The following is a 25,790-nucleotide window of genomic DNA, read 5'->3' on the forward strand; positions in this document are numbered from 1 at the left end:
GGAGTTGTCCTGTGGGTTTTGCCTCCCAAGGACAATTCCATCTGTCCATCCATTACTCTGGGGGGGAATTATTGACCCCCTTGGAGAGGGACCGCAATTTGGGCGTCGATCCACAGCTAACATTGGAACATCATCTTTCGGCTGTGGCAAGGAGGGTGTTTGCACAGGTTCGCCTATTTGGACAAGGAGTCATTGCTCACAGTTGCTCATGCCCTCATCACCTCGAGGTTTGACTACTGTAACGCTCTCTACATGGGGCTACCTTTGAGTGCCAATTTGTAAGTCTTAATATGAGCTCTTACAAGTGTTTGGTCGGATACGGATTTACTTTTCCTCCACCCACTTCTCTAGACCAGTGATTTTCAATCTTTTTTAAGCCGCGGAACATTTTTTACATTTATAAAATCCTGGGGCACACCATCAACCAAAATCATTTTCTCATTTCTCTTTTTTTCTCCCCTTTTTTCTCTCATTTCTCTCTCTCTCCCTTCCTCTCCTTTTCTCTCTCTCTCTTGCTTTCTTTCTCTGTCTCTCTCACTCTCTTTCTCTCTCTTTTTTTCTTTCTCTCTTTCCCTCTCTCTCTCATGGTTTCTTTCACTCTCTGTCTTGATTTCTTTCTCTGACTTTCTCTCTGTCTTTCTCTCTCCCCCCTCTCTTTTTCTCTCTCTCTCTTGCTCTCTCTCTCTGTCTCTCTCTCTCGTAAACAGTGGCATCAGGCAGTAGCTGCAGGGCGGCCGCAGGGCGGCCGCAGGGCAGTCAGCTGCGAGTGGGAGCTCCAGGGTGGAGGCACCGATGGTGGTGGCTGGACGTGTTGCTGGACGCTGTACATGCTGGTGCTGTGCTGGACATGGGCACAGGGCTGGCACCTCCGTCCCAGCCCATCCAGCAGGCCTGTGCCAGCCGCCAGCTGCAGCTGCCAGAAAAACTTGGAAGGCGCCAAGAAGGAAGCTCAGCTTCTGGTCTCACAACTTTTTGCTCTTCGCTCCCTCAGCAAAAAGTTGCGAGACCAGAAGCTGAGCTTCCTTCTTCGTGGCACACCTGACCATGTCTTGCAGTACACTAGTGTGCCGTGGCACACTGGTTGAAAAACACTGCTCTAGATGTCTCTTCTGGTGTTTCAACCAAGGAGCCCTCCGTGGTCTAGTGCCATGGAGAGGTCGCGATGGCACAATTCGGTCAAGAGCCTCTATCGCAGCCCTGTTCCAGGCCACGGCAAGAGCCTCTGCCGAGCTGTAGACAAGTGAATCTGGTAAAACACCAAGCACCCTCTGAAAGCCCTCTGGGTTCATCAGGCGTCTGGGGTGGTTCCGCCTCCCTGCAGGGGAGGATTGGAGCCAGGAAGTCAAGCCATAGCAGAAAATGGTCTGGCCATGACAAAGGCAACACATCTAAGCCCCTTAGTCTCAGACCAATACTCAATTGCTCCAAGAGAAATATCATATCAGGAGCGTGTCCCCCATCATGAGTTGGACCATGAACTTCTTGAGTCAGGTCCATGGCTGTCATGGTGGCCATGAACTCCTGTGCTAATCCCGAGGACCTGCCAAGCGACAGTAGACTGAAGTCCCCCAGGACAATAAGTCCGGGGAACTCCACCGCCAACCCGGCCACCTCCTCGAGCAGCACAGGCAGGGCTGTTGATATGCAGCTGGGAGGCAGGTATGTAAGCAAAAAGCCCACCTGAACCCCTAAGTCCAACTTCACCAGGAGGGACTCACAACCTGCAATCTCAGGAGCAATGAGTCTACGTAGGCAAAAAGTCTCCCTGGCTATGATAGCCACTCCTCCACCCCTTCCCTGGGATCATGGCTGATGCCACACCTGAAACCCAGCTGGGCAAATTTTGGAGAGAGGAACTCCTCCCTCCAGGCCCAGCCAGGTTTCGGTCACACATACCAGGTCGGTCTCCTCATCCAGGATCAAATCTCAGATGAGGAGAGCTTTATTTACCACCGACCTAGCATTGAGTAGCGGCTCTTTGGGCCCTCTGTTGTGGCTCTTTAGCTCTGGCTTAACAAATATTGGCACAGCAAAAGGAGGAGTGGGCGGGGAGCTGGATTCCCAGTCCCCTTTCCTACCTCTTCTCTAGGTGCAAAAGCATTGTAAGGTTCTAGGTTGGAAGAGGAGAAGGAGGGGAGGAAGAGAATGGTTGGCCAAAGGCAAGCGTGTACTGCTGCTGGCGTTCATTCCTCTGCTAGCCCAAATTTCCAAAAAGAAGAAATAAAATATGTAATAAAGTACCCCAAAAAGAACTTGATGGCTTGACCCAGCTATGGCAGAGAGAGAGAGAGAGAGAGAGAGAGAGAGAGAGAGGAGAGAGAGGTTAGGGGAGAGTGAGAGAGAGACATAGAGAAACATATACAGAGTGATATAAAGAGAGGGTGAGAGAGATAGAAGAGACACACACAGTGATACACACAGAGGAGGAGATGGGGAGACAGTGATACAGAGGGAGAATGTGTCTCTGTGTGTCTCACTCTCTCGTACTCCCTGCCTTGTGCCACTTCTCACTGTCTCAGAAAGCCCTGTTGCCCTGCATGCTCTCTTTTTGGCTTTTTGTTGGCTTCCCTCCTCTTCATTTTGGAAAGTTGGGCTGGCAGAGCAATGAGTGCAATATTCTCCTACACCTCCTTCTCCTTTTGCTCGCACCCTCCCGACCCCATGACAGCTGGTCAGGAGGGCAGGAAAGGGGGAGGGAAACTTCCACCGTAGGTTGTGCTGATTGCTCTGCCAGCCCAGCTTCCCAAAAGGTAGGGGGGGAAAACAGCTGGTGAAAACATGAAAGAGAGCAAGCAGGGTGGCAGTGCTTTCCAACAGTGAGAAGGGAGTGAGAGAAAGATACACACACATACAAACACATTCAAAGACATAGAGAGAGACAGAAAGAGAGGGGAAGAGAAAGAAAGAGACAGACAGAGAGAGAAATGTGAGAGGGATGATAGGGAGATAGAGAAAAAGAGAGATGAGAGAAAGATACAGAGAGATAGAAAAAGAGATGGGAAGGAGAGAGACAGAGAGGGAGTTACCTATTTCTCATAGAAAACACAGAGCCACAAAATCTGGCTAGGCATGGTTGGGGGGTGTCATGTGACTGGGTGAGAATGAGTGACTTCAAGTTGCCATGCCCACCTAGGTTTTGTGACTCGGTGCTTTGCTTTCTCTGGGAAATGGGCCCAAATGGCTCTTTAAATGTTTAAGGTTGAAAACCCCTGCCCTAACCATTTTTTTGGGGTGTGTGTGTAAAAAAAAGAGACTGGCTCTTCATTTCAGGGAGGCATTGTTGGTGTTTTTACAAATAGCCATGCAGATCTACATAAAATGTCAAGCAAGAAACAATGTCTCTTCAATCCCTCCCTCCTCAAGTGAATCAAATGGCACACAAATGCAAATGCAATGGTAGGCAAAGCATATACACTCTGTCAAAAAAAAAGAGTAGGAATCAGGATACCTTTCCTAAAGTTGTTATAAAGACTTTATTGTTTTAAATATAGAATTTTCTATACTTTGTAGTAAAATGAATTGAAAGACAAATTTCAGTGAATGTGCTTAGTAATATATATCTATGGAGCACAGAGTTCTTAAGCACCATTTAATTTTACTCTCCATTATCAGGACAAAGAATGCACCCTGAGATTTCTTATTAAAACATTTAAAAAGCACATTCTACAATCAAACTGGTATGTTCTTATAACACCTATAGCTCTATAGTAGAAAGAAATGGCAAATACTGTAGGGGGAAAAAGCATACCTTAGAATTAAATGTAACATACTTTGGTCTGCATGCCTCCATGCCAAAACTAAAATTAGAAAAGGTAGCATCTGTTGAATTTCTGTCCGGAAAAGGAGAACAAAGCTGAAATTTCTTGTATATGACCTACAATAAAGGATCAAAGTTGAAAGATTCAGCAAATAGTTTTAAATTTAAATTTAAAAGTTTAATCACTCAGACCAAATTTTCCAACTTACCACGATGAGAAAAAATACCATGCATGTCAGGGAAAATCCACTAGTATAGCCAAGATAGCCTGATAGAAATTCAAAGGACAACATATTTAATAATTTATTATTACTTTCATTTATGTACTTAATGGATCATCATTCCACCCCCTCATATGCATTTGAAATTTTTTTTTTTTTTAAATATTTTTATTTTATTTTATATGACTTACAAACATTTAGACATCAAACAATACAACATTAAACATTTACACTTAATATATTTACAAGATTTATTTTTTAACAATTCTATTTACTATACCTTTTTCTTGATTTCCACCCAGTTGTAAATTTTTTCCCACACTTTGTAATAGTCCTTATTTTGTTGGTTTTGAATTTCGTATGTTAATTTGCTAAATTTGGCGCAGTCTAATATTTTTTTAATTACCGTTTCTTTGTTTGGAATCTTATCCTGTTTCCAGACTTGTGCATATGCTAATCTTGCAGCAGTAAGTAAGTGATTTATTAAGTAGTAATTTTCTTTGCTATGTTTGCCTCTAATTATGCCCAATAAATACATTTCCGGTTTTATTTCAATTTTATAGCCCAATATTTCTTCCATCCATGCCCTAATTTGAATCCAAAATTTTTTTGCTTCGTTACATTGCCACCATATGTGGTAGTATGTTCCCACTTCTTTTTTACACTTCCAACATTTGTTACTAATGTTTACATTCATTTTGGCTAGGCGTGCTGGCGCATAATGCCATCGGAAGAACATTTTATAAAGATTTTCTTTATATGGTGTTGACAAAGTCATCTTATAATTAACTGACCATAGTTTTTCCCAGTCTTCTAGCTGAATTGCATATCCAAAGTTGGTCATCCAAGATATCATGTTAGGTTTAACAATTTCTTCAATGTTTTCATAGTTTAATAGATAAATATACATTTTAGTTATAAATTTTTTGTCAGATCCTGTCAATATTTTGTCTATTTCATTTTGTTTATTACATATTCCAAATTGTACCAAGTCCCTTTTATATCTGCTTTGAATTTGATAATATGGAAGCCAATCTATTACTATACCTTCCTCTTTAAGTCTTTCTCTAGTTTTAAGACTTCCTTTAGTGTTTAATAGGGCTTCGTAGGTTATTTTTTGTTCTTGGCTTATTATGTTTGGATGAATTTGAGCTTCTAGAGTGGATAGCCATCTGGGAATTTCATTATAGTATTTTTTCCTGACTTTCCGCCAGTATGTCAATAGTGTATTCCGAATTTGGTGTTGTTTAAAGTGAGAATGTTTTGAGTGTTCTTTTTCCCACAAATGTGCGTGCCATCCTTCATTTATATCGTGGCCTTCTATTGTTAGAATTCTAGGATTTTCAAGGTTGACCCATTCTTTAATCCACAGTAATTTAGTGGCTTGGTAGTATATTTCTAAGTTGGGTAAACCGAATCCTCCTCTTGTTCTTAAATCTTGTAGGGCTTTCATGTTTATTCTAGGTTTTTTATTGCACCAGATAAATTTAGAAATTATTTTATTTATTTTAGCAAAGAACGATTTGTTTAGTTGTATTGGTGCTGTTTGGAAGAGATAGAGCCACCTTGGAAGTATATTAGACTTTATTGTATTGATCCTTCCCATTAAGGATAGATTTAACTTTGACCATTTTTCTAAATCTTCTTTTGTTTTTGTTAATAATTTTGTATAATTTAGTTCTTTCAGTGAAGAATACCTTGTCGTAAACCAAATCCCTAGATATTTAATTTTCTTTTCTATTTGAAAACCTGTTTCTTTTATTAATAATTTGTTTAAATCTTGATTACAATTCTTGGTTAATATTTTAGTTTTGTTCCTATTTATTTTTAAGCCGGCCACTTTCCCATAGTTCTCTAATTCTTTTACTAAATATATCATTGAGCTAACTGGATTCTCTAAGAAGAAGACCAGATCATCAGCGAAGGCCTGTGTTTTATAAATTTGTTGTTTAATTTGGGTGCCCTGTATTGATGATTCCCTGCATTTGAAATTGTTCACCTTTTTAAATGATTGTATAAATATAATGAAACTTAATAGGCATTGATTTTAATTGGGCTGGTAATTAACTGATCTCTCTCTCTCTCTATAAGGACTAGCCTCTCTCCCTCTTCAAGAAAGTATGCACTCTTAAAACTTTGTATTTCAAAAGGAACCTTTTATTGAAAAGGAGTGAAAGCAAGAAAGAATTCAAAGCAGGTTCTGAGGTCTCTCAAGGCATGAAACCAGGATAAAGAAAATTAGAAATTAAAAAAGAGGAATATAAATGTTGGCTTTTGCTGAAGGTTTAGTATTTTTTAGAAGATCCAAAGGAATCGGGATTCGATTAATAAAAGAAATAGAGGAATATGGAAGATGGGCAGGATTAAAAATTAATAAATAAAAAACAAATAGTTTAACAAAAAATATGACTAAGGAACAAAAGAAGGAATTAGGAAAAGCATTAGGCTTACAAATAACTAAAAAGGTTAAATATTTGGGTATAAATTTGAAAAATAGATGTTCATCTATTAAAAAAATGAAAAATTGATTATACAAAAATGACAAATTGATTATACAAACAAGATAAGAATTGGAGAGATAGAAAAAACATAGCTATCATTTCTAGGATGTATAGCGGCAATTAAAATGAATATATTGCCAAAATTTTATATTTATTTGAAACTATTCCAATTAAATTAGAGACAAAATTTTCTATGGAATTGAATAAAGTAATTTTCAAATTTATATGGCACAATAAAAAATCTACAATTAAATTAATTAATTTACAGGATGATAAGAGTAGAAATGCTGCCTGATTGGAAACTTTATTATAAAGCAGCAGATTTAGTTTGAATAAAAGAATGGACTGATCTGAAAAATAATAGGATATTGACATTAAAAGGCCATGATCTTCAGAAAGGATGGCATGCTTATATATGGAAAAATGAAACTAATTTACATCAAAGTTTTAAAGAGCATTTAAAAAGCAATTCAGAACTCACTTTTGATGATTTGGGAGGAATTTTTTAAAAAAATATATAAATATTCCTAAATGGTTATCACCGATAGAGACAATGAACAACCCTAATACAATTGAGGTGATAAAAAAATACAAGCATAGTAATTTATTAGATTTATCTGTAAAATTAAAAAGTAGAGTAAAATTAGAGGAGCAAAATTTAATAATGGATTGGTGGTCTTATTTCCGATTAAAATTAAAGTATAACAAAAATTTGGAGAAGACAGGTATAGAAATGGAAACACCAAAATTAGATAAATTTTTACTGGGCCCAGAACAAAAAATAATATCCAAATTATATAAATATTTGCTCAAATTTGAAAGGATAGAGAATATGGTTAAAGATCCCAGAATGGGCAAGAAATATAGGTCATAATATATATCTAGCTGATTGGAAGAAGACATGGAATACAAATTGTAAAATAACTAAATCAATGGCATTTAAAGAAAATTATTATAAAATGTTTTATAGATGACATCTGACACCATCACAATTGGCCAAAGTATATCCAAACACTAATTCGGCTTGTTGGAAGTGTAAAGGAGATGTAGGTAGCTTGTTTCACATGATGTAGTTGTGTTCTAAAGTTAAGAAGTATTGGGAAAAGATTCATGGATGGCTACAACATGGAGCCTAAATGCATGTTCCCTCCAAGGTGTGCCACCTTTTGAAAAGCTGAGATATGCAGGTATATTTTCATGGAAAAATTTGTGTGTGTCCTGAGTTCGAATCCAGTCAATGGCTGTACTGTACCGTGCACCTGGCCAGGAAAACAATTATTTTTGGCACAGATGGTTCCATGAAGCCTAAATGCATGTTTCTTCCCAGAATTGTCAGCTTTTGAAAAGCTGAGCTATGCAGGTGTATTTTCATGGAAAAATTTGTGGTTTTTTTTATTTTTACAGAAAAGGACGCTGCAGTGGCGCTGCAAGCAAAAGGAGGTGGGGAATCCCACGATGGGATTCCAGGGGTGGGGCTTTGACGTCATGGATACTCCTTCCTGGCACGTGTCTTTATTTCCAGAAGTGTTTGGGTTCGGGTTCGCCCAACACTATTTACAGTTATTCTCTGTTTCTGGAAGTGCTGTCTACAAGGTGAGAAGATGTTCCTCTAAAGAGATGTCTCTTGTGGCTTGTAGAGACATTTTAAAATGTGAAACATTTTCTAACTGCCTTGTATAATAATAACAACAGAGTTGGAAGGGACCTTGGAAGTCTTCTAGTCCAATCCCGTGCTTCGGCAGGAAGCCCTACACTACTTCAGACAAGTGGGTATCCAACATTTTCTTTAAAAGTTCCAGTGTTGGAGCATCCACAACTTCTTGTGGCATGTTGTTCCACAGATTCATTAATTGTTCTAACTGTCAGGAATTTTCTCCTTAGTTCTAAGTTGCTTCTCTCCGAAACCCTACACCACACCAACCAGATGGCAGTCCAGTTTTCTTTTAAATGTGCAAAATGATGGGGGGGTTCACAACCTCTGCTGGCAGGCTGTTCCACTGGTTTATCGCTCTCACCATCAGAAAGTTCTTCCCTATTTCCAGGTTGAATCTCTCCTTGGTCAGTTTCCATCCATTGCTCCTGGTGTCCTGGAAAATAGTGTGGCCCCCTCTTCTCTGTGGCAATCCCTCAAATATCTGTATACTGCTATCATGTCCCCTCTGGCCCTCCTTTTTGCTAAACTATCCATGCCCAGTTTCAGCAACTTCTCTTCATATGTCTTGGTTTCCAGTCCCTTTATCATTTTAGTTGCTCTTTTCTGTATTTTCTCTAGAGTTTCAATGTCCTTTTTGTAGTGGGGTGACCAAAATAGAATGCAGTACTCTAGGTGTTGTCTGATTAGGGCATTATAGAGTGGTATTAATACCTGCTTAGTCTTGGAGTGTATCCCCCTGTTGATGCAGCTTAAGATTGTGTTGGCTTTTTTACCCACCGCCGCATATTGCTGGCTCATATTTAGTTGGTTATCCACCAAAACTCCAAGATCTCTCTCACAGTTGCTGCTGTTAATTGTGGTTTCTCCCAATTTGTATGTGTGTCTTAGGTCCAAGGTGTAAGATTTTGCTTTTTTCAACATTAAATTTCATTTTGTTAGTTTGAGCCCACAGTACTAATCTATCTAGATCTTTCTGTATTTTGAGCCTATCCTCTGGGGCAGTGATTTTCAACCTTTTTTGAGCCGCGGCACATTTTTTACATTTACAAAACCATGGGGCACATTGAGTGGGGATGGGGGGGCGGCTAAAAAACGTTTTCACAAAAAAATGCTCTCTCTCTCTCTTCCTCCCTTTCACTATATTTCTCTCTCCCTCCCTCCCTCTTTCTCTCTTTTTCTCTTTTTTCTCTTTCCCTCCTTCCCTCTTTCTTTCTCTCTTCCTTCCTTCCTCTTTTTTGCTCTCTTTCTCTCTCCTCCCTACCTCCCTCTATGTCTTTCTCTCTCCCACCTTCCCTCCCTCCGTCTCCCTCTTTCTTTCTTTCTTTCTTTCTTTCTTTCTCTCTTTCTCTCTTGTTCTCTTTCTCTCTCTTCCTTCCTTTCTTTCTTTCTCTCTCTCTCTCATTCTCTTTCTTTTTCCCTCTCTTGCGTTCTCTCTCTCTCTTGCTTTCTTTCTCTCTCTCTCTTGCTTTCTGTTTTCTTTCTTTCTTTCTCTCTCTCTCTCTTTCTTTCTCTTTTGCTTTCTCTCTCTCTCTCTTTCTTTCTATCTCTCTTGTTTTCTTTCTCTCTCTGAGCTTCGCGGCACACCTGACCATGTCTCACGGCACACTAGTGTGCCGCGGCACACTGGTTGAAAAACACTGCTCTGGGGTATTCGCTACCCCTGCCAGCTTGGTGTCATCTGCAAATTTGATTAGTTTCCCCTTCTATTCCTTCATCTAGGTCGTTGATGAATGTGTTGAAGAGCACTGGGCCCAGGACTGAACCTGAGGTACCCCGCTGCCTAACTTCTTCTGCATGGATTTGGAACCGTTGAGGACTACTTGTTGGGTGTGGTTGGTCAGCCAACTGTTAATCCATCTACATGTATTGTAATCTATTCCATTTTTTTCAATTTGTAGAGTAGTAGGTTGTGGTCTACTTCATCAAAAGCTTTACTAAAGTCCAAGTATATTAGGTCTATTGCATTACGCTGATCTACTGATTTGGTTATGGTGTTGAAAAATGATATGAGATTGGTATGGCATGATTTATTTCTGACCAACCCATGTTGGCTGTTGGTTATTATCTTGTTTGTTTCTAGGTAGTGGCAGAGCTGTTTTTTGATAATTTTTTTCTAGTATTTTTCCAGGTATAGATTGTGAAAACCAGGAAACTTTGTAGTTGTTTGCAGGTTTGGAGCAGCTCTCAATTGATGATGGCTTTTATTTTTTGTGAATCCATTTCTATTTCCTCATAGGATATTCTGTATCCGAGGTAATTGTTTTTTTCCTGGTGGTTTTCACATTTTGAGAGTTTAGCATAGAGTTTGGTGGCTTGGAGTTTCAAGAGAACTGCTCGGACAAGTTTTATGTGTTCTGCCTTTGTTGTGTTGTAAATTAAAATGTCATCAAGATAGACTAGGATCCCTTTGTATAAATATTCATGAAGTATGTTAATTAGTTGCATGAACACAGCAGGGACTCCTTATAATTTGAAATGGACTTTAAATACTTTAAATTGGTAGCACCCAACTAGTGTGTTAAAAGACCTCTTCCACTCATCCCCTTTTCTATTTCTGATACAGTAGTATGCCTCTTGTAAGTCTATCTTTGAAAATATTTTTCCTTTAGAAAGGTGGGCCACCATGTCTTTCATAAGGGGGAGTAGGTACATATTGACCGCATTTAAATTTTGATCCATACAAAGGTGTAAGGTACCATCTTTCGTTTTGTGGAATAATACTGGGCCGCTATTTTCAATCAGGTGGTTACATGAACACTCTTTTTAGATTTTTTTCAATAAAGGCTCTGAGTTCATCTAGTTCTTTGGGGGACATGTAGTACATTTTTGGTTTTGGAAATTTAGCCCCCAGTAGGATCTCAAAGACACAATCCATGTATGATGAGATGGAAGTTCATCAGATGCCTCCTCGCTAAATACCTTAGTCAGATCTTGTATTCTTTGGGGATGCTAATGGACTAATTCTCCCTCTGGAATGTTTGCAAATGTTACATGTCCCTGGAATTTTATGGTTCCTCTCTTCCAATTTACTTTAGGGTTCCATTCCTGCAGCCATGTGAGCCCCAGGACTAGTGGCCATTCCATTCTTGGGGCTACTATGAGCATGAGGGTTTCGCTATGATCCCCTACCTTTATTTGTAGTTGTTCTGGATAAAAATTGGATGGCTCCCACACACTACAATCCCACCCAGCTGGTAGAAAGTGGCAGATTCATTAGGTGAATTCCCAATCTCCTTACCAGTGTTTAACTCAGTTGTCCTATCTCTATATTAAAACAGGACATTGTGATATTTCAGATTACACTTGTACAAATGCTGTTAAAATTGATGTGGTTTTCTGGAAGCATACATTATTCTCTGCTATTTAAATAAGATACAATATTACTGGGCCTCTTTAGATCAAGCATTTAGTGCACCCAGAGTCCAGTATTGCTGCTAGTTCCTCCCCTTCCACTTAGCTGGGGAATAAAAAGTCTTAGGGGTAGGGTGAGCGGTTTGATTGGGACTCTTACCAGTGAGCCATATTCCAGATCGCTTTCAGATTGACTTAGGTCTTCTCAGGTGCCAGAGTTTCTTTCTCTGGGTTTGGAGGGGATCAGAATTCCCCAGTGTCAGGATCGGGGCCTACCTGATGCAATATTCCAAATTGCAGAGAGAAGAATTGTAGTAACTTTAACAATGTAAAACTGTTAATCATGGTGAATATGCAGATTGTAATGTAATCTTATTGGCTGATTATATCTACATAATGCACCTTTGCATAGGTGTGGCTTAGCTTGAAGATACTGTGGCTTAGTATGGTTTAGAATGTCTTGTGAATTAGTGTGGCTTGTGGTGGCTGAAGACTTGTAGCTGAATATTGTAACTGAGAATAGTAGATAGAGAATTATGAGTAATTTGTATAGTAACTGCTAGAGAGATAGCTACAGTGTAAACAGTGTAGGTTTTCCTAAGAAACTCTGCAGTACATGTCTTCAATTATCTTCAAGACAAAGGTTCCTAGTGTCCTGGTCTGAGGCAGGCTGGTTAGCTGCTTTGGCTATCTGGATGGGCTAGCTTCTGCAAAACATTACTCCAACACCCGGCCTCTTGGTGCAGTTACTTTGCTTCGGTGGGTGGGTGTGATTTTTGCAGGTTTCCCCCCTGGCAGGGGTGGTGGGCTTTCCGGCGGGGTGGTGTTGAATGACACTGCTGTGAAGTGCCCCTCCTTCCCATACTTAAAAGCATCCTGATGGCCCCGATGCTATGGCAGTTTAGAGGTGAATGGCTCCCACTTCCCCTACAGTGGGGATCTTCTCCAAGCTCTACTGGTGCGGTACTGGTTTTGGACCATGTTGATCTCTGCCTCTTCATGAGCCAGGAAAATCCCCAATTTCTGGGGGCATCCATTGAATTTTACCCTCAAGGAGTTCTTCCCTCTCCAGCTTTGGGCCCCTGGGTTGGACTGGAGTGACAGGAGGTTGGGTACCTGGTGTGGCTGCTGCTTTGCCAGCTTGGTCATCCACTTGATCAGCCGCAGCTGGATCAGGGGTGATGGCTCACTCTTCCTTGGCTGCTGGTTTACCCACTCTCCTTCATTGGTGACCCGGTTCACCTCAGACATTGAGATTTTCCAGGGCTTCCCTCACAAGGTGATTGATGTGCCGCTTGAATTGATCATCTGCTAGCAGTTCTTCAATCAGCTGTTCCTGATTGGAAAGGGCTTCCAACTCCATTTTCTATCCACGCTTATGGTCACTATGGCTGAGGGCCACCCCTTTGTTCTTCCATTCCTACTGTCTCTTTTTCCTATATCGATCGACCATCGGGACTTCATGGAATTTTTGAGGACAGCATGGATGTGATATATGGTACAAGTGTTAAGGGTTGAGGATTCTCCCCAGCACTTGGTTTCCCCTTGATCACTGCTTTGTTCAGGATTCCCTCAGTACAGTAAAATTTGGAAGGATTTTTTTTCTCCCCAGGTTGACCACTATTGCAACTACCCAGCCCGACACCTGTTCCATATGTCATATCCAAGCTGTCCACTTTAACTTGGATCAAAGACTAGATATAAAAGAATGACCCTGGAGGGCCACGACCTCCAGAAAGAGGACACACCTTCCTCTGGGATGTAAAATGCAAGACCCATAAATACTTTCAAGGTCACCTAGCCAGAGACTCTCTTATTCAAATATAGCAAAAGATCAAGAGAAATCACTATAGTAAAATACCTACCTAACCTCCACCATGGAAGCTTTAATATACCAAAATGTAATGGACATGGCTACTAGGTGACCTACCAAAAAAAGCCCCTACAAAAATATATATTAAAATCTACTGTGACCAAATCAGTAGATCAGCGAAATGCAGTGGACATAATATACCTGGACTTCAGCAAAGCATTTGACAAAGGTAGACCACAACCTACTTCTTTATAAGCTAGAAAAAAGCAGGATAGACAGCTACACAACCAGATGGATTAACAGCATACCCAGCAAGTAGTCCTCAATGGTTCTAAGTCCACATGGAGAAGGTAAGCAGTGGGGTACCACAAGGTTCTGTCCTAGGCCTAGTACTTTTTAATATTTTCATAAATGACTTAGATGAGGGAATAACTAATCAAATTTGCAGATGATACGAAGCTGGTGGAAGTAGCAAACACCCAAGAGGACAGACTCAGAATCCAGAACCCAAAGAGACCTCGACAGTCTTGAACACTAGGCCCAAACCAACAAAATGAAATTCAACATTGAGAAAAGTAAAATCCCACATGTAGGTAAAAAGAATCAAAAATACACATACAAACTTGACGAAACCACACTCAATAGCAGCGACTGCGAGAGTCTTGGTAGACAGCCAACTAATTATGAGCCAGCAGTGTGCAGTAGCAGCCAAAAAGGCCAACACAGTCCCGAGATGCATAAATAGAGGAATACAATCAGGGACCAGAGAGGTACTAGTATCATTCAATAAAGCCTTGGTCAGACCACACCTGGAGTACTGCATCCACTTTTGGTAACCACACTACAAAAAAGACATTGAACAGTGATGATTAACCTTTTTTGGCTCGGATGTGCATGATAATGTGTGCGTGCGTGGCCATATCCATAATGCAATGTCCTCCTCTATTCATGCACACAATCCCCATGGTAGCACCTGTGCATAACCCCCCGCACTGTTTCTCCCACGCATTTGTACAAGCCTCACTGACGCCTCCAGACTTCCAATAGGCCCATTGGGCCATTTTTCGCTGTCCCCAGGGTTCAGGATGCCTTCCTAAAGCCTGGGGAGAGCCTAAACAGCTGAAAAAAGCCCAAAAATCAGCTGATCAGCACACATATGCATGCTGGAGATGACATAGAGCAAAGCCTTGCGTGGCACCCGTGCCATAGGTTCACCATTACTGCTCTAGAGAAAGTGAAAAAAAGAGCAAACAGAATGATAAAGAATCTGGAAAATAAAACACATGAAGAGTGGCTTCAAGAACTGAGTCTGGCCAGTCTGGCGAAGAGAAAGACCAGGGGTGACATGATAGCAATGTTCCAATACTTGAGGGGATGCCACAGAAAGCAGGGAGTCAGACTGTTTCCTATAGCACCCCAAAGTCAAAGAAGGAATAATGGATGGAAGGTGATCAAGGAGACATTCAACCTGGAAGTGAGGAGAAACTTTCTGACAGTGAAAGGGATCAACCGGGGGAACAGCTTGCCAGTGGAGGTTGTGAGAACCTCAACACTTGCTACCTTCACGGGGAGATTGGACTGTCATTTGTCTCAAATGGTGTAGGAACTCTTGCTTGAGTGGGGGGTTGGACTAGATGACCTACAAGGTCCCTTCCAACTCTAATAATAAATCTAAATCTACAAAGAGGTCTTGAAGGATCAAGGAGAATTAAAAACAAGAGAAGAGTTAAGAGAACAAGGTATAGAAATAGATTGATGGCCATATCTTCAGATAAAATGGGTTCCAAAAAGAAGATGGCAAAATAGACAGGATTATGTTTGTACAGGAAGATAAAATGATAAAAACAATTCTGTAATTTTCTATTGAGGTATAAAATGGAGGGAGACTCTCAAGGAGGTAATGGTAAAATGCGCCCAAAATTTGGGGTATAACATAGGACTAGAAAAGTGGGAGAGTATTGGATTAAAAGCTATAAAATGACAAAATCTATAGCATATAAAGAAAATATACATAAAATGGTTCCTAGATGGCATCTTTCACCAGTCAGGATTGCAAGAATATATCCTAATACAGTCATACCTCGTCTTACGAACCTAATTGGTTCCAGGGGGAGGTTCGTAAGACGAAAGGTTCGTAAGACGAAACATTGTTTCCCATAGGAAACAATGTAAAGTCAATTAATCCGTGCAACCAAAAAACCCCCCCGCAAAAAAACGGCGTTCGGCGACTGCTGGGAAGCTGCGCGGCTATTTTAAAAGGTGACAGCCGGGCTGGGGGGCTTCCCAGCAACCTCCTGAACCCTGAACCCGGAAGTTCGGCAAAAGTTCGGGGTTCGGGAGGTTGCTGGGAAGCCCCCCAGGCCGGCTGTCATCTTTTAAAACAGCCACGCGGCTTCCCAGCAGCTTCCCGAAGCCGAACGCCAAACCCGAACTTCCGCGTTCGGCATTTGGCGACTGCTGGGAAGCCGTGTGGCTGTTTTAAAAGGTGACAGCTGTCCTGGGGGGCTTCCCAGCAACCTCCCGAACCCCGAACCCGGAAGTTCGGCAAAAGTTCGGGATTCGAGAGGTTGCTGGGAAGCCCCCCAGGCCGGCTGTCACCTTTTAAAACAGCCGCACGGCTTCCCAGCAGCTTCCCGAAGCCGAACGCCAAACCTGAACTTCCACGTTCAGCGTTCGGCGACTGCTGGGAAGCCGCACGGCTGTTTTAAAAGGTGACAGCCGGGCTGGGGGGCTTCCCAGCAACCTCCCAAATCGAACCCGGAACTGGAACTATTTTTACTAGGAATATTCATGGGAACTTAAGATAAGAAAATGCAGTACCTAATATCATTATAGCGGCAAGAATATTATTTGCCCAGATGTGGAAAAATCACAATATACCAACAAAATTCTAGAATGTGTACAAATGGATAGGCTCACCAAAGCAAACAATGAAGAAGAGAAAACAGATTATTATATGATTTGAGATGAGTGATATAAATAGTTAGACAATAGATAGAAGAAATACATATTAGGAATGACCCATCTTAAACTAAGTATAAAAATAGGGAGTTTGCAAGAAAATGTATCACAAATATTGAATTTGAAATTTTAGTACTGTGTATTAATTTACAAATATTAGTACAGTGGCACCTCAAGATACGAACCCCTCATCTTACGAACAACTCGTGATACGAACCCCGGATTCAGAAAAATTTTGCCTCTTCTTACGAACTTTTTTTGAGTTACGAACCGGCAGTCGGAGACTGCTGGGAAGCCGCGCGGCTGTTTTAAAAGGTGACAGCCGGGCGGCGGGGCTTCCCAGCAGCCTCCCGAACACCGGTTCGTAACTCGAAAAAAGTTCGTAAGAAGAGGCAAAATTTTTCTGAACCCCGGGTTCGGTTCGGGAGGTTGCTGGGAAGCCCCCCAGCCCGGCTGTCACCTTTTAAAACAGCCGTGCGGCTTCCCAGCTGTCTCCCGAAGCCGAACTTCCGCGTTCGGCTTCAGGAGACAGCTGGGATACGGTGCGGCTGTTTTAAAAGGTTGCAGCCGGCCTGGGGGACCCGCGGAACCCGGGTTTGGGGTTCGGGGGGGTGCTGGGAAGCCCCCCAGGCCGGCTGCGACCTTTTAAAACAGCCGCGCCGCTTCCCAGCTGTCTCCTGAAGCCGAACGCCAAAGCCAAACTTCCGCGTTCGGCTTCAGGAGACAGCTGGGAAGTGGCGCGGCTGTTTTAAAAGGTCGCAGCTGGCCTGGGGGGCTTCCCAGCACCCCCCGAACCCAGAACTCGGGTTCGGGGGGGTGCTGGGAAGCCCCCCAGGCCGGCTGTCACCTTTTAAAACAGCCGTGCGGCTTCCCAGCAGTCGCCAAAAGCTGTTTTTTTGCAGGGTTTTTTTTGGTTGCACGGATTAATTGACTTTACATTGTTTCCTATGGGAAACAATGTTTTGTCTTACGAACCTTTCGTCATACGAACCTCCTCCTTGCACCAATTAAGTTCGTATCATGAGGTATTACTGTATGTGTAAAGACTAGATGTTTGATTGATATAAATACCAAAGAGACAAACTAGAAATGTATCTAAAAGAAAGTGGTATGATTGTCCATAAACTGGAATGTACCAGTAAATATTTTTAATGTAAATATGTAATTTAAAAAATATTTTTAAAAATCACAATTTTAAAACACATACTGTACTTTGTCCACATAGAATAATATTGATAAGTCCTTCTCTCAATAGAGCCTATTCAACAATAAAAAGCTGGGGTTCTGGAAGTATTAAGGGCCCCATCTTTTGGCTTTATATTGAATAATTACCTTAACCATTATATAGAGTTACTTTTTAAACTTATTTTAATTGATTTTAAATATTTTATTGTTTTAGATTTGAAAGCTGCAGATAACCACTTGATTGAGATGGCAATCATAGACATTAATAAATGAATAAATAAATCTCAAAATGTCCATTGTAGATCCTAGATGGCAAACCTATGGCACATGTGCAAGAGGTGGCATGCAGAACCCTCTCTGTGGTTTCAGGTGCACGCATCAAGACCAGGTGCTCATGCCGACCAGCTGGTCTTCAGGTTTCTGGTGCACTGGCGCACGTGCACATTCCAGTTTGGGCAATTGGTGCCGAAAAGTTTCGCCATCACTGCTGTAGATGATTAAGCTCTGAAGAGATAAATACAGGAGGCTTGTAATTTAATAAGCAAGAAGCAGAGCCTTGGTAAAATTAAGATTTGAAACAACAGTATTCTGGGTTATGAATCCAAGAATACCTTGACTTTACAAACATTCTAAGACGTTTGCTAAACTAAGATTTATACAGGTTTTTAAAAAATATTAATGTATCTTAATAGCACTGTTTACTTGAAGCAAGCTGTGTTATTCACTGTTCTTAGGGGATGCAGAACTTTTTTGGGACAATCTCAGAAATAGAAAAATGAAACAAAACATTATTTAGTGTCTTAAACAACCAAATATATTCAACCTGTACCCAACTGTAATTTCAATTCTCCATTCCTAGGAAGAAGGGGTGGAAAGACAAGTTTAAAATTAAGTTTCAACTATCTTTTAGTCTAAAAAAGGTAATTTATCCTTACCTAAATTTTTCAGTAAGCATAGAGGAAGAATTATTAAAAAGGTCACAGCTACAACCAGAACTCGCCCATCAACATACCAGGCTCTATAAAACATTTTTGAAAACAAAAGGTAACTTTTATTATGAACTTTCATTTGTTTAAAGTGGTTAAATTTAAAATCAGGGATGGAAATCAGCAAAATTTGGTATAATTTTAATCCTTAGCCCAATCTCCATCTGTAAGATTTCAATTTATATCTATGATAAGAGCTATATTCTTTCTCTATTTCACCTTACTATTTGAGATAGGGAGAAAAGGGATCATGAAAGAGAATCCTGAAAGTGTCAGAGACAGAAAGTATCTTAACCCACTCTGGTTCCTAGACTCACCCACCGCTTGCTTCAGCCAGATCATTCCAAATAACTACCTGCAATGAAACTTGTAGTTTCTTTGGATATGATGCTCATAAAGTGCCTCAATTACCCCTGAATGTTCTGGCCAAGAACCCAATGATTACTGTAATTGTCCATGTCAATAAGATACTTCATTGCATTTAACTCCAAAATCTTTGGTTTTGTTCACAGTGGGCATTTCCCCCACACTTTCTTCTGAACTGGCCTTCTGGATATCCTGGAACTACTGTATGCGGGATGGGGAAGGCAAAAACATGATGTGTGTGTGTGGGGGAGTGAAAAACGGGTCCATTTTTCACAAAAATGGAGTGCACAGATGCTCTGGGAGGCCTGCAGAATGCTCTTGGGGGCAAAATGCTCTGGGAGGCCTGCAGAATGCTCTTGGGGGCAAAAACACAATGCACGGGAGGTTTAGGAGATAAAAAACTGGCCCATTTTTCACACAAAAAATGGCATTTTTGCCCTTCCCAGCTCTCGGAACACTCTGCAAACCTCAAAAGCCTCTGCATGCCCAGTTTTTGCCAAAAACTGGCCCATTTTTCAGCTCCCAAAACTCCCACCCATCACATGTTTGTCCTTTTCAGCCCCCAGGAGCACTCTGCAGGCCTTTCAAACTGTCTGCACACTCAGTTTTTATGAAAAACAGGCCCATTTTCACAAAAACAGGACACAAAGTGGATTTGGGAGGCCTGCAGAGTGCTCCTGGGGACCAGAAAGGTCAACCCCCCCTTTTTCCCCCTTGTTTACCTCTGCAATATTTTGTACATTTTGTAGTCTGGTGCATTTTACAGTCTGAAAATACGGTATATTTTCCAGAACTTACAAATATGCTGGGAATTCTGAGAGGTTATAGTTTCAAACAATTTCAGATCTAATAAATTATTATTATTATTATTATTATTATTATTATTATTATTATTATTATTATTATGGAAATGATAACTTTTTCACTTATTTTAAATCATGCACCTTGTACAGATCCCTTAGTGCAGTGATTTTCAACCTTTTTTGAGCCGCGGCACACTTTTTACATTTACAAAATCCTGGGGCACACCACCAACCAAAATGACACAAATCTAATAAATAAATAAATAAATACATACATACATACATACATGTACATACATACATAAATAACCCCCTCATATATACAATCCCATGTAACATCCCCTTATAAATACAGTCAATCATCAATCATCCCTCCTGAAATTTATACCACTGTCTCATTTATGGGTACTTCTCCTGTCTTTCCCCCTTTTCTCTCTCATGTTTCTCATTTCTCTCTCTTCCTCCCTTTTTCCCTCATTCCTTCTCCCTCTCACTTCTCCTCTTTTTCCATCCCTGTCTCTCCCCCCCCTTATGTGTGTGTATGTATACACACTACAACCATTTCCAAAACCAGGTGAGGGCTGGGGTTTTATTCTCTTTTATTCTTTTCAAGAACAGGTGAGGGCTGGGGTTTTTTTTCTTATTATTTGGGTGCTTTTTACCATATGCTTCAAGAATCACCTCTCTCTCTCTCTTGTTTCTCTCTCCTCTCATTCTCTGCCTCAATCATTTTCTTATTTCTCCTCCCCTTTTTGTTCTCATTTCTCTCTCTCTCTCCTTTCCTCTTCCTGTCTCTCTTGCTTTCTTTTTTTCTCTCTCTCTCTTGCTTTCTTTCAGTATCTCTTGCTATCTCTCTTTTTCTCTCTTGCTTTTCTTCTCTCGTGCTTTTTCTTGTTCTTTCTCTCTGTTGCTCTCTCATTCTCTTATTTTTTTCTCTCTCTCTTTTCTTTCTCTCTCTCTTAGTCTCTCTCTCTCTTGTTCTCTCTTATTTTCTTTCTCTTGTTCTTTCTCTCTCTCTCATGCTTTCTCTCTCTTGTTCTTTCTCACTCTCTCTCTCTCTGTTGCTCTCTCTCGTTCTCTCTCTTCCTTTCTTCTCTGTGGAGGCCAGCGAAGGTTTCCCTTAGTTTGAATGTTCCGAGCAAGCAGCCCCTTTACTGACAGCCCGGGACGGGACTGTGAGAGGGGTGGGCGTTCCCACAGCGCTTGGAGCGGCTAGCGGCCGGATCGCCAGCGCCGCTGCAGCCACCGCTGTGGAAGAAGCCGCACCCCAAAAAATCCAGAGAGAAGGAAGGATCGGGCGGGCGGGGACAGCCACAAGTGGAAGCCTCAGCCCTGGAGCCCCCTCGCGCCCATGGCTTCTCGTCGATGTCTCTGCCTGCCCGATCCGCGGGAGTGCTAATAGCAGTGGCGGGCAGGAGCCCCCCCGCTATTCCCACCGCTGCCGCCGCTATTAGCACTCCCGCGGATCGGGCAGGCAGAGGCATCGACGGGAAGCCATGGGCGCGAGGGGGCTCCAGGGCTGAGGCTTCCACTTGCAGGAGCCCCCCCCGCTATTCCCGCCGCCACTATTAGCACTCCCGATGCCACAAGTGAAAGCCTCAGCTGCTGCTATTGCCATCCCGCCGAGTCCCAAGCTCACCTGCTGCAAAGAAGGAAGGCACGAAGAAGAAAGGCGCGAAAATGAAGGTGTGAAGAAGCAAGCCGGGACACTCAACTTCCGGTTTGGAAGCGGAACTTCGCGGCACACCTCACCTTGTCTCGCGGCACACTACTGTGCCGCGGCATAGCGGTTGGGAAACGCTGCCTTAGTGAACGATTGAAGTTGCACGATAAGCACCCCCTAGCATTTATGAAAAAGTCCTGAAATTACTACAGCAGTTGTTCACCCTTATGAATGATCACAGAGGCTCCACAACATTCACCCTGCTTTATACCCCCCCCCCCATGGATCTTGACAGGCACTCCACCTGTGGAGAGTGCGAAGAGCTCCCCTCTATCATAGTTTCTTTGCCAGTTTCATTGCTTCAGGCTTTCAGTGCATTCACAGAGAAGGAAAGTTGGTTCTTATCTAACACGTTCATTCTAGTTGCTTGGCTGGAGCATCCACATGGGGTATTGACTTCTGTTGCTAGGGGACCGAGTTGTAATAATTTCCTGGTCACACCCCTCTGCTTAGCTGACTCCTTCAGTTTTTGCAATGAAGATAAAAAGCAAGGAAAGTATCTATAATCATGACAGACACTGGACACTGGACCGGCAAAAATCAACTAACTCGGGAGGGAGTGGATGCTCCAGCCAAGAAACTAGAATGGACATGTCAGGTAAAAAACAACGTTACTTCTCAGTTGCAATTGGTTGGAGCATCCATATGTGGGGCATGCTCAAGTTAAGTCCCTTGTGGGTGGGGAACCTCTTGGTCCACCGTGGATGGCATGGGAACAACCTGATGTAGGACCCTCCTGCCAAAAGATGCTTTGGCCAAAATATAAATGTCTATCTTATAGTGATGCATAAAAGGAGAGAGGATGACCAGGTAACTGCTCTATAGATGTCAGGGATAAAGGCCTGAGTAGACCAGGCACCAGCAGCAGCCGCAGTCCTAGTAAAGTGGGCAGCAATATGCAATGGTAGGGGAGTAGCAATACAAGTCTGCAGCCAATGCCCAATAGAAGACAGGATAACTTTCCTTCCAATGGAGGAAAACTGATAAGAAACAAACAAGGCTTTCAACCTTCTAAATGACTCAGTATGTTTGATGTACCTCGGGAGGACCTTTTGAACATCCAAGGTGTGCCAGCGACATTCCTGGAGATGAGTCACCTCGGCACAGAAGTCTGGCAGAATAACTTCCTGGGCTCTGTGGAACCAGTAATTCACCTTGGGCAGAAAAGAAGGGTCCAACCGCAGAACAACTCTGTCAGCATGAAAAATACAAACATCCTCATGCACTGACAGAGCAGCCAATTCATATATTCTTCTGGGAGATGTGATTGCCATTAGAAAAACAGATTTCAAGGTTAAGAGACACAAACTAGTAGACCTCAGGGGCTCGAAGGGAGGACCAGTGAGCACCTGAAGTATTAAAGATAGATTCAAAAAAGGATAATGATGAACTACTGGAGATCTAAAATTGTCTACCTCTCTCAGGAAACTCAATCCAGGATGATGACCATGTGGCTGACCTCCCATTCCTGTCAAAACTGTGGACAAGGTCATTACCTGCCTAAGGAGAGTGTTGGGTGACAACCTCCTAACCAACCCTGTCTACAAAAATTCTAAGACCCTTGGGACTGAAGCCTCAAGAGTGTCCAGACCCTTGCCAGCACACCAAGTGCAAAACACCGCCCAGGTGGAATCATAAATGTGGGACATGGAAGGGCGCCTGGATGCTTGAATAGTATCGATCACGTCAGCAGACAGATGCTCTCTCATCATGATTTCCTGCTCAAGGACCACGTGATCAATTGCAGCCACTGTGGGCAATGTTACCTCTAATTTTTTTCCCAGTGTAGGTGGAAAAGTATAATGTCTGAGCGGCACATTTTCAAGCCTGGACGTGGATTGGTTAGAAACCCGGTTGTTAAGTGAATCTGGCTTCTCCGCCCCCTCTCCCCCATTGTCTTTGCTTGTGAGATGGTCGCCAAAGGGGGTCACGTTTCAATATGAAACGGCGGCCAAGTTTTGATCACACGATCGTGGGGCTGCTGCGAAGGTAGTAAGGGTGAAAAAAGATCATAAGTCAATTTTTTCAGGGCTGTTGCAACTTTGAATGGTCAGCAAATGAACCAGTTGTAAGTCGAGGACAACCTGCCTTCTCCCCTAGACGTTTTCTGTGGAGCTTCAAAATGGACTCCTGATCTGCTTCTAAAAGAGTGCATTGGTCAGATAGATAATCCTCGATTTCTGTTCTGACCCAATGGAGGTCAACGTTTCTACCTCCTTAGTAAGATGGTTATTAAGTGAGTTCTGCCTCACTTTATCACTTTTCTTGCCACAGTCGTTAAGTGAATCCCTGCAGCTGCTTGTTGGAAGATCCCAAAAGATGTTCACATAACCCTGGGACATGGCCACCATCATAACTAACTTGTCAAGTGTCCAAAATTTGATCCAATAACCCCTTTATTTTTCTAACAAAGTCCTTCCTTCCTAGAAGGAAGAATAGAAAGAATAAAATGGAAAAGGGGATTAAAAGGGGATACAAAAAAAGAAAAAAGAAAAAGGTTTGGTTCAAGGTTCTGCTCAGATTAAAGAAATTGGAGTTTGAGAAGGGTTGATTAAGCTTGGAGTATTGTTTTGTTTGCTCTTTTTTTTTACTTTATTTTTTTCTATTTAGATATATGAATTTAGGAATTGCTGATCTGTTTTAATAAAGTTAGAAGTATTGATTATAATAAGATATGTAGTAGGTGATACTGATTTGAATTAATGCATAAATGGAATCGAATTTAGAATTGTTGGGGAGATTAATGATGTTAATGATTTTAAATTGACTGAAAATAGAGAATATTTAGATTTCCCCCCCTATTTTCTTTTCTCAAATTGACTGAAATTTAAGATTAATAATTAAGTAAGAAATGTAGATAAGTATTAATTGGCTAAATGCTAGATGGGTTGAAATAAGTTTTAAATTTGGGATTAGGTAAATGTGCTATTTAGAGGGGGGGAAGAAGTCTGAAATTCATATATGTTTATGTTTTGTTTTTAATTTTTTTTGTTAACATCTGATTGGCTATACAAGGTTTTATTGGTTTATAGAATGTATAAATGTATAAATGTTTATAGAATGTATAAATGTATAAAGAAAGAAGGAAGCACTTTGCCATAATAGTTAATAAGTTAGAAATATAATTGTATTTTTTTTGAAGGAATATTAAGGAGGGAATTTAATTAAAAGAAAATGTAACTGGATGACAAATTTAGAAAAAAAAAACTTTTGCAACTGATATTAGTTACTAACAAAATGCCACATTTTATTCATGGAAAATTAGATGACACACTGTATTGTTTGAATGTATGTTGAGAGAAAAAAAAACAAACCCAAAAGTCCTTTCCTCTGTCCTTCCATTCATTTCATTCTTCCTCCTTCCTTCCTTATTCCCTCCATTTCTTCTTCCTCCCTTCCTTCCTTTCCTCCCTCCCTCCTTCCTTCCTCTCCACTTCTCTTTCCCTCCCTCTTTCCCTTTTCTTTCTTTCTCTCTCTCTTTTCCCTCCTTTCCCTCTCTCTCATTCTCTCCCTCCAGGTCTCTCTTATTTTTCTGTACCTATACCTCTTCCCCCTTCTCTCTCTCATTTGTTTCTCCTCTTTTTGCTCTCATTTCTCTCACCTTCATTTCTCTCACCTTCATTTTCTCTCTTTCCTCTCCCTTTTTCTTTCTCTCGTCGTAATCCAGAAGCAGGGGCAGGACCTGGAGGGAGGCGCGGGAAGAGGTAGGTTCTCTTCTGGTAGGGGGTGTGGCTGCAGTGGTGGTGGCAGCGGCAGAGTCTGTCTCCTCGGCAGGCAAAGAGCCATTTTCTTTGGGGAGGGAGTGCGAGCTTTAAAAAGAAAGGTGGAGGGAGGCGAGGCAAAAGCTCCGGTTTGGGCAGTGCCGTCACCCGAGTAACAGGAACGACCTCCCCTTTTCCTCCACAGGACACACACACACACACACTCCTGCCCCTATAGTCCCTTGTCTCAGAATGATCATGTCGTCTGGAATCCTCCATGGCATAGTCACCAAGAGACTGACCAGGTCCACAAACCATGGGCACCTGGGTCAGTGCAGGGTGATGAGTAGAACTTCTGCACCTTCTGGATCACCTGTGAAGGAGAGGAAGGCATAGAGTAGCCCTGAAGATCTGGGACTGTGAAGGGCATCAACCTGTTTCATTCCAGGCTCCAGGAACCAGGAGAAGAACCTCTGAAGTTGGGTGTTGGACGGCCAAGTGAACAGGTCCACCATCAGCCTGCTGAACCTCTGGCACATTTCCTCAAACATCTTTGGATACAGTGCCATTCAGACTGATCAATGGTAGTCCCGCTCAGTCAGTCCACCCGGAGAAGGTTCAAGTTCTCAGAAATGTGCTCTGCCTCAATGGACAAAACATTAGCCACTGCCCATCTGCCCAGTGCCCCCACCTCACTCATCATAAGACATGACTGAGTACCCCACTGCCGATTCACATGGGCCTTCACTGCCACGCTGTCTGTCAGAA

General features: G+C 41.9%; 1 protein-coding gene across 1 annotated transcript in view; it reads right to left on the minus strand.

Annotated features, from left to right (window-relative positions):
- The window catches only part of SLC38A1 (solute carrier family 38 member 1), a 108,355-nt gene that overhangs the window by 41,066 nt on the left and 41,499 nt on the right, over positions 1–25,790 (minus strand). Inside the window, exons 7-10 of the mRNA XM_070754945.1 lie at positions 18,379–18,461; positions 3,967–4,025; positions 3,749–3,874; positions 3,374–3,416 (exon numbers count right to left, since the gene is read on the minus strand). Of these exons, the coding sequence (XP_070611046.1) occupies positions 3,374–3,416; positions 3,749–3,874; positions 3,967–4,025; positions 18,379–18,461 (311 nt within the window). The remainder of the gene's footprint in view (positions 1–3,373; positions 3,417–3,748; positions 3,875–3,966; positions 4,026–18,378; positions 18,462–25,790) is intronic.

Source organism: Erythrolamprus reginae, chromosome 6, assembly GCF_031021105.1.
Source record: "Erythrolamprus reginae isolate rEryReg1 chromosome 6, rEryReg1.hap1, whole genome shotgun sequence".
Lineage (NCBI taxonomy): Eukaryota > Metazoa > Chordata > Lepidosauria > Squamata > Dipsadidae > Erythrolamprus > Erythrolamprus reginae.